This window comes from Phoenix dactylifera, chromosome 11 (assembly GCF_009389715.1).
Source record: "Phoenix dactylifera cultivar Barhee BC4 chromosome 11, palm_55x_up_171113_PBpolish2nd_filt_p, whole genome shotgun sequence".
Lineage (NCBI taxonomy): Eukaryota > Viridiplantae > Streptophyta > Magnoliopsida > Arecales > Arecaceae > Phoenix > Phoenix dactylifera.
In genome coordinates this window covers 12,858,398-12,867,805 of record NC_052402.1, presented here as the reverse complement: position 1 = coordinate 12,867,805, position 9,408 = coordinate 12,858,398, and the positions used below count along the sequence as shown (strand labels likewise).

At 41.0% G+C, this 9,408-nt stretch overlaps 1 protein-coding gene and 1 long non-coding RNA gene across 3 annotated transcripts; one reads left to right on the top strand and one right to left on the bottom strand.

Moving 5' to 3' along the window:
• Positions 1 to 4,044: 4,044 nt before the first annotated feature.
• Positions 4,045 to 5,998, top strand: LOC103711193 (inorganic pyrophosphatase 2). The gene is given in 5 exon segments (XM_008797249.3): positions 4,045 to 4,278; positions 4,383 to 4,504; positions 4,601 to 4,802; positions 5,319 to 5,562; positions 5,565 to 5,998. Coding segments are annotated over 5 exon segments (816 nt in total). The 5' UTR covers positions 4,045 to 4,140; the 3' UTR covers positions 5,675 to 5,998.
• On the bottom strand, positions 4,825 to 7,704 carry LOC120112392. Of its 2 annotated transcripts, XR_005513906.1 has the most exons (3): positions 7,348 to 7,704; positions 7,136 to 7,198; positions 5,802 to 5,825 (listed from the first exon to the last, which is right to left on the bottom strand). It is a non-coding gene; the product is annotated as an uncharacterized LOC120112392 (long non-coding RNA). The 2 variants fall into 2 exon arrangements; XR_005513907.1 differs by lacking the exon at positions 7,136 to 7,198 and having other exon boundaries at positions 4,825 to 5,825.
• Positions 7,705 to 9,408: the final 1,704 nt, after the last annotated feature.

The window sequence follows — 9,408 nt, the reverse complement described above, 5'->3', positions numbered from 1 at the left end:
CAAACAGAGTTCTCTAGTATGGTTAGTGCCTTCATCATTCAGCTCAAGTTAAAGTTAGGAAAATAATGATAGGAGGAAACTAATTGGATTATCTATTACAGAGTTCATGTCTCCTGAATTTAAAACTATGGATATTATTCTTTATAATACTCAGCAAAAAGTTGCAGTAGTGCAAAAGAAACCTATATATTCCACTGGAATATAAGATCAACCTGACAACAGTTCTTCACAGATAGCCATTTTGTGCTGCTCCTGTGGCCATTCTGAAAAGTTCTACATGTATTCCACCCAAGCGTAGTACTAGCAAACTTTCAACAAATCGGCACATTATGGCAGCAAAGTCATGATCACACTTACATTCTCAAAGAAGAAAAGAACTAGTAAACTGAAGAAAAAGATTTGGAAAGGCAGAAAATATAAGATGTTCCTTGTCAAAAGAGCATCATAAACCCAAAATCATAGACATCATGATACGGCTTGTTTTGAATTTCACATAACGAAAGACCAAAGAATGATCATTCTTTGCTGATTATTTTACTGCTTAATTTTATTTCCAATGTTTGAAAGTAGTTTCAATGAATATTCTGATGGCAGCAACCTCAAACGACGAATCCTTACTGAAATTGCCATTGATCCTTATAATAAACATTACTGCCATTATTTGTCCAGTCAGCCATTGTTTTTTTTGAGAATAAATCAACGTTACATCATCGAAGCCATTAAATCTGCTTATGGTCTTTGGTATCCTGTGTTCCTCATAAATTGCCTGGTTTTAGCTGAAAAAATCCTTTCTTTTTGTTTTTGTTGCAGCATTCTTGTTTTTAACATCTATTGGGTTGTTCTTTGATTCGAGCATGAAATGAGGGTGGTGAGTGATGCCAGCCTCTTCTTCATAGAGACAATCCTCAAACACCATGGGCTTCAAGTATTTTCACAAATTACCGAGTTAGTTTTTCCAAATCCCTTAATCAAGACAGATCGTATATCCAAATTAACTTATTTACGAAAATATCAAAGTACCTATATAATTTTGTACCATTTTCAGAGATAAAATACAACATGCTTAACCATTTAATCAAACAGATGCAGAAATCGTTAAAACTATTTTATCAGGCAATATAAATTAAAATTTTTCAAGATTTCTTAAAAAACACACTAAGATGTAGTAAATCGCTTATCTCATAGATGCCAATACCCAGGTAAATCTAATCACTTTCCTGAGATTCTTGAAACATGGTAATCTAAATCACACACATGCATACACATACCTACATACATATACGTGGAATCAGTACCAAAATGATATTTTTAAAATAATTATTCGAATCCTCTAAAATTCCAAAATTGTAATATCTAACTACTACTTTTATAACAGGGTAACGAAACCAGCCCTGTTTTCTGTCGCAGGGCGGGGGTATGGGAGGTGGTATGGTGGAGCCCCTTAGGCTTAACTGAGAGAGAACGAGTGTGTATGTGTGTGTGTGAGAGAGAGAGAGAAGGACAGAGTGCGTGTGAGAGAGGGCGAGAGGGAGAGGGAACGCGTGAGAGGAAGAACGAGAGGGCTGGAAGCTCTAAGAGAGGATGCGAAATTAAAACAAAGCGCCGCCCCTTCCTCTCGTTCTTATCCACGGAACAAAGGGATGGAAGAGAGGAAAGAACAAAAAAAAAGCTTGCTCTCTCTGACGCTTTGTAGAATTGTAGCCGGGAAACAAAGGGCCCGGGGCGCAATCGAGAGAAGGGAAAATAGGGGCGCCGTTTCCCCTTGAACAGGGGATTCATCCCCTGTTTTCTCAGATGAGCTTCTGTCAAGTTTGTATGGAGAAATTATTTTTTTTTTTTCGGTTGGGGGGAAAGGGGTATACATTACATGGGCAAAATTGAAACGAAAACCAAAACACAGAATGCTTTCAAAAAAAGAAACATGAAAAATTTCAGAATGCTTTCAAAAAGACATAGATTGAAAACAAATCATGATGTTCCGTGCAGTGTTCTTCACTTGGGAGCCCCACCCCCAAGCTTCTTTAAGATAAATTTTGACGGATGTGTACTGGATGGCGGAAGTTGGGGAGGGGTGGGCTTCATCATTAGAAGGCCGGACTCCAAAATGATTGCAGCTGGAGGCTACCAGATCTTCGACATCTCGGTTCCGCAGGCGGAGTTGAGGGTAGCCTGGTATGGCTTGAGTTATATCTGATGATTTTTGCCTATATGTGTTGTAGTACTGGAGCGCGAGGGGTGTGGGCGATAGCCACCCGTTGTTCAAGGATATTCGGGCTATGGTGCGTGGGCAGATGGCCGTCCAGGCTAAGCATGTGTATCGTGAGGCCAACGGGGCAACAGATTAGGTAACCTCTTATGTGACTAACCATTCTGGGGAGACTCTTTGGCTAGGGGATGAGAACTTACCAGGAGCACTCCGGAATGTGTTATCTTTTGACTTTGTTGAGTGTATCCGTACCCGTCGTATAGGATACGTTCGCTTTAGCAAAAAAAAAAAAATCAGAATTATGTTACCTTCTCCTCTACTTTGGGCACAAAAGAAAACATGACCACAAGTTCACTGTAAATAGGGGTGGCAAAATATGACCCGACCCGCCAACCCGACCCGTGTTCGACCCGCCATAAACAGGTTTGGGTTTGGCCTAAACAGGTTCGGGTCGTAAACAGGTCGACCCGTTTAACCTGTTTATTAATTGGGTCGGATACGGGTTTTAGATGTCTGAGCCGTTTAAACCGTTTAACCCGTTTAACTGTTGGGCAGGTTAAACAGGTCTAAACAGGTTAAACAGGTTAAACGGGTTAAACAGGTTAAATAGGTCTAAACAGGTTAAACGGGTCTAAACATGTCTAAACAGGTCGGATTGGGCAGGTTAAACAGGTTGGGTTGGACAGATTAAACAGGTCTAAACAGGTTAAACGGGTCAGGTTGGGCAAACAGGTTAAATAGGTCGGGTTGGGTTGGGTAAACAGGTTATCTGTTTATTAAACAGGTTAAACGGGTCGGGTCGGATTACCTGTTTAATAAACAGGTCAGGTTCAGGTTTGTAATTCCTGACCCGTTTAATAAACAAGTCGAGTTCAGATTTATAGTTTTCTGATCCGACCTGTATTTGACCCGACCTGTTTATGCCTGACCTGACCCGATTGCCACCCCTAACTGTAAATCAAGAAAAAAACAAGTCAAAAAACGCTATGATATTTAAGAAAATATTCAATTAATCAAAAATTTGTAAATAAAAAATAAATACTAAAATTATTTATAAAATTATGGATACTTATCTAAGTAAATACAAATATGAACAATATGAGAACTACGAACAATTACATACATGTTCATCTATCTCTTAGTAAACAACATTAGGAGGTGGTTGAGATTTCAAAACTAATCCGCATAGAGAGAGAGAGAGAGAGAGAGAGAGAGAGAGAGAGAGAGAGAGAGAGAGGAGAAAAAAAATGAAAATAGATAAGAAAGAATAAGAGAAAAAAAAGAAGAAGAAAGGAAGCGGAAAACAAGAAAAAAATAAAAGATGAAGGAAAAAAATAGATGATAAGAAGGGAAAAAAAAAGAAAAAAAAATTTTAATGACAATAATTAAAAATAGGCCCTGGCTACCTGCCCAAAAAATCAGGAGCAATCGTCATAAGACCAGGAAGGAACGCCAGGGTCAATCCTTCTGGACTCCATCGTTCAAGAAAGGTAAGCCACAGGGTATAAGGCGGGCGCGGAGATCCGGCTGCTCCTATCCCGAATATTCCCTCCTCCCGAAGGCTCCAAACCATTGAGATTGCGCGACGGCGGCGTGCGATCCACGCGTTCCCACCAAAGTTTCGGTGCGCCCCCGAATATTCCCATCCTATCCTCCCCGATTCTTCTCGGAACCGCGCCTAGCGGTGGCTATTCCACCCACCGTAGAATAAATCCTCAGGGATAAAAAAAAAGAAGAAAACTAAACAACGGCAGAAGAAAACCTGAGTCCGCAGCTACTCCCATTTCCCATCACCACATATGTCACATATTATTCCTCTGTATACCCACCCCCCCCCCCCCCCCCCCCCCCCCCCCCCTTCTCTCCAAGCCATTGCATCCTCAAAATTCTCACAGCATAGAATTGCGATTCCAAGAGGAGTTGCGAAAGATTCGATGGCGGGGATCATCGTGGTGTTCGACTTCGACTGGACGATCATAGACTGCAACAGCGATAGCTGGGTCGTCCACCAGCTCGGCGCCACCGAGCTCTTCGAGCGCCTCCTCCCGACCATGCCGTGGAATTCTCTCATGGTTTGTGCATCGATACCGCATCCCGCCCGTTGCTTTCTTCTCCATTACAAATCCTATCCAGCTCAGTTCTCAGTGCATATTGTTGTCTTTTATAACTCTTTCAGGATAGGATGATGAGGGAGCTGCATTCGCAGGGAAAGACAGTCGAGGAGATCGCAGACTGCTTGAAGAGGGGTCCATTGGATCCTCATGTCATCGCGGCCATCAAATCGGCTTACGCTCATGGGTACGCTTTCTTGTTTCTTTTGCCATGGCCGATGGTTGCGACTCTTCCGTTGTTTACGCATTTCTTGTGCTGATGGGTGGTTCTTCTTTGGTTTAGGTGTGAGCTGAGGGTGGTGAGTGATGCCAACCTCTTCTTCATAGAGACAATCCTCAAACACCATGGGCTTCTTGAGTATTTCTCAGAGGTTAATACCAATCCAAGCTATGTGGATGAGGAGGGGAGGCTTAGGATCTTCCCTTACCATGACTTCTCTACCTCTTCCCATGGCTGCAGCCTCTGTCCTCCAAACATGTGCAAGGTAACTATTTTTTTAAGAAATCTTTAATTATTTGTTCACTGTGGTGTTTTGTGTCATCGCATGATGCAAGGTGGAATCCAATGGTTGCTTATGGTAAATATTCTCTGACCATGAAGATAGAGGTTAAACCATGTAAATTTAGTGCCTTTTCAAGCCATAACTTCATCAATGTTTCCAAAAAATTTACAATTTTCTTATTATTTAAGTTGTAACTTTTGTCTTTCCTCCTTTGCATAATGCTTCAGAAAAGAGAGAGAGAGAGAGTAGATCAATTTGGTTTGAACTTTGGAGGTCAAAACAGATTTTAATCACTTCCCTGAGCAAAGAATACAGAATATATCTTAGCCAAATACATGGCAAAGCATTGATGTAGACCTCTAAAACATTGTAATAACAAATTTCCCACACAGCTAAAAGTAAGATTTTTAGGAACCATGGTTGCTATAGCCCTTCCGTGAGTCTCGATTCTCTTATTACTTTGGCTCTCAATCCAATCCTTGATTTCGCCAAATACAGGGTAATATCATCGAGCGAATCCAAGCACAAGCCTCTGTAGAGGGAAAGAAGCGATTCATCTACTTGGGTGACGGGAAGGGAGACTACTGCCCTTCTCTCAGGCTAAGTGAAGAAGACTATGTGATGCCGAGGAAGGAATACCCTCTGTGGCAGCTCATCTGTGACAATCCTCAGCAGCTCAAGGCTGAAATCCATGAATGGAGCAATGGTGAGGAGCTTGAAAGGATCCTCCTGCAGCTCATCGATAGGTCAATCGCAAAAATGCTGCCCAAGTATTCTCAGTAGATTGCAAGTTCAAGACAATTCCAATGCCACCCAATGAAGCCCTTCCCCTGCCTCTCAGGGTTCCTCACTAACCATGCCTGACTTGACCCTCAAATATCTCGCACAAGCGGGTCAATTTATTTGAATTATGGTCAAGGACCATTTTAGCACCATCCCTTTTTTGAAAAAAAATTGTTTCCTCTTGCTTTCCTTTTTTTCCCCTCCCTGTTTCACCTCTCTGACCTGGTTTGTAATTTTACAGTGGAAAGAATGTCAGAGATGCAGATAAATTTTGCTGAAGTTTTATTTAGTCCAAGTTTCATGTAAAATTCACTGGAATTGTACTATACTTCATAAACTGTGGAATTTTTATGCAAATGCATGAAGTATACCATAACAAACAGAGTTCTCTAGTATGGCTAGTGCCTTCATCATTCAGCTCAAGTTAAAGTTAGGAAAATAATGATAGGAGGAAACTAATTGGATTATCTATTACAGAGTTCATGTCTCCTGAATTTAAAACTATGGAGATGATTCTTTATAATACTCAGCAAAAAGTTGCAGTTGTGCAAAAGAAACCTATATATTCCACTGGAATATAAGATCAACCTGACAACAGTTCTTCACAGATAGCCATTTTGTGCTGCTCCTGTGGCCATTTTGAAAAGTTCTACATGTATTCCACCCAAGCTTAGTACTAGCAAACTTTCAACAAATGGGCACATTATGGCAGCAAAGTCATGATCACATTTACATTCTCAAAGAAGAAAAGAACTAGTAAACTGAAGAAAAAGATTTGGAAAGGCAGAAAATATAAGATGTTCCTTGTCAAAAGAGCATCACAAACCCAAAATCATAGACATCATGATACCGCTTGTATTGAAAGAATGATCATTCTAAGCTGATTATTTTACTGCTTAATTTTATTTCCAATGTTTGAAAGTAGTTTCAATGAATATTCTGATGGCAGCAACCTCAAACGACGAATCCTTGCTGAAATTGCCATTGATCCTTATAATAAAGATTACTGCCATTGTTTGTCCAGTCAGCCATTGTTTTTTTTGAGAATAAATCAACGTTACATCATCGAAGCCATTAAATCTGCTTATGGTCTTTGGTATCTTGTGTTCCTCATAAATTGCCTGGTTTTAGCTGAAAAAATCCTTTATTTTTGTTTTTGTTGCAGCATTCTTGTTTTTAACATCTATTGGGTTGTTCTTTGATTCGAGCATGAAATGAGGGTGGTGAGTGATGCCAGCCTCTTCTTCATAGAGACAATCCTCAAACACCATGGGCTTCAAGTATTTTCACAAATTACCGAGTTAGTTTTTCCAAATCCCTTAATCAAGACAGATCGTATATCCAAATTAACTTATCTACGAAAATATCAAAATACCTATATAATTTTGTACCATTTTCAGAGATAAAATACAACATGCTTAACCATTTAAACAAACAGATGCAGAACGTTAAAACTATTTTATCAGGCAATATAAATTAAAATTTTTCAAGATTTCTTAAAAAAGCATACTAAGAAGTATTAAATCACTTACCTCGTGGATGCCAATACCCAGGTAAATCTAATCACTTTCTTGAGATTCTTGGAACATGGTAATCTAACTCACACACGTGCATACACATACATACATACATGTACGTGGAATCAGTACCAAAATGATATTTTTAAAATAATTATTCAAATCCTCTAAAATTCCAAAATTATAATATCTAACTACTACTTTTATAAAAGGGTAAAGAACCTAACCCTGTTTTCCGTCGCAGGGCGGGGGTATGGGAGGTGATATGGTGGAGCCCCTTAGGTTTAACTGAGAGCGTACGAGTATGTATGTGTGTGTCAGAGAGAGAGAGAGAAGGACAGCATGCGGGTGAGAGACGGCGAGAGGGAGAGGGAACGCGTGAGAGGAAGAACGAGAGGCGGTGGGAGCTCTGAGAGAGGATGCGAAATTAAAACAAGGCGCCGCCCCTTCGACTCGTTCTTATCCACGGAACCAAGGCATGGGAGAGAGGAAAAAACCAAAAAAAAGCGCGCTCTCTCTCACGCTTTGTAGCCGGGAAACAAAGGGCCCGGGGCGCAATGGAGAGAAGGGAAAATAGGGGCGCCGTTTCCCCTTGAACAGGGGATTCATCCCCTGTTTTCTCAAAGTTGGATAAGACTGGCCATTGTCCCTTTGCATCCGGGCCTGGGCCGCAATTATGGGCCGGATTGTCACAGTAGTCATAATCATTCCCTGGAAGATGCGTCTCTTGTATTAATGGCAAATTCGCCCCGGGGCTCCAAATCTTGGAAATCTAAACTTCTTATGAATGAGAGAGCATTGGCAATTTGAGGGTTTGGTTTCATGCATTTAATATACCGAATGAGATATCAGACTAATTTTGTATGCAATTTTCTAGGGAACTGAGAGTTTGTTCTCCAGAATAAATCATTTTGAAGAATGCATCGATACCATCGTATGAATGAAACTATTTGTATGTGACGTGAGTCATGCCTGCATCCATACCTGTTTGTGGGAAAGCCCGACTGGTGGTCCGTGGGGGAGGCCGGTTCATACATCATAATAGCCGAAGTCCAGTTTAAGCTTCTCAGAAAATTACTTCAACTCCCTGGTTTGTCTTCGAATTACATATAAATCCTCACGTTGCTAGCTAAGGCAAAGACCGCCGAGGTCAGTTTCTGTAAGAACGATACGTTGGGAGAATATATATTTATAGTCCCCTGATAAACTTCGAAATTATTTGTAAGTGCCTAAGTTGTTTGCATGGTATAAAGTTGGCAGGCTATGCCACTTGATTCATTTAGCTTCAAAAATAAGCTTGATCTAAGTTTTTCTCAAGCTGCGCGATTCATCTGACAGACCTAGTGGAATAGAGGTTGGTTGTGGATATTTTGTTTCTTGGGCTGGTCTTTGCAAACCTTCTTTCAACCAAACCTCTCTCCCCCCTCTTTTGTAGTAAGAGAGCACCTCCTTGACAAGTGGGACAGACTCGTGTAGGCCCAGGCCCAGGTCCAGCAGTGTGGATTGGTCCCATGGCTAGGAGCCATGCTGCTCTCAGGTAGCAAGACCAGGGTTAGGCCAGTAATTGGCCAGCTGGATGGTCCTGGTCTCATTGCACTCATATATGGCTTGGGGCCCGTATTCCGCTTATATATGGTGTCCATGGGTTGTGTTATGATGACCTAATTCATTATTACCATGATCCTCGCTGTATTGTAAGTTTATCCATCTTGAGCTTAGCCATCTCTGCCACCTTTTCTTCTGAAAAATTATATTCTACATGGCATGCACCGCCACTCATCCTTATGGATCTCATTCATCAAGTGCTTATCTCATTGACCGTTAAAGAGATGAGCAGTTGTGATTGATGGTATGGAGAAACATGCCGTGCATGCCGTATAGGATATAATTTCTTCTTGCCTCTGCATGAATTATCTTGTTTCGAGCGTCATCATTCCTTGACCTGGCTTTGCGGTTGCCTCAACCAACTACTTGGTACATTGACGTTGACGAGAGTTAAAGCTTTAAGGGTTGGTATGAACAAGGGCTTCCTTGCCGCATCCTCCGCAAGCCCTAATATATTCGATTTAGCACAGCCTACTAATGATTTCCACAGGTAGCCTTGATGATGTGAGGACCAATAATACGTCACCACCAATAAAAATGTGGATGCCAGCAATTGAATTTAGCAGCTAGCAGAAATGATGGTGGTGACATTAAAGACCATTATCTGATATCGAATGCAACAAGCTAAATAAACTTTGGGTATTTTTTGACAGTGCTAATATCACCATGCACGACATTAGCAA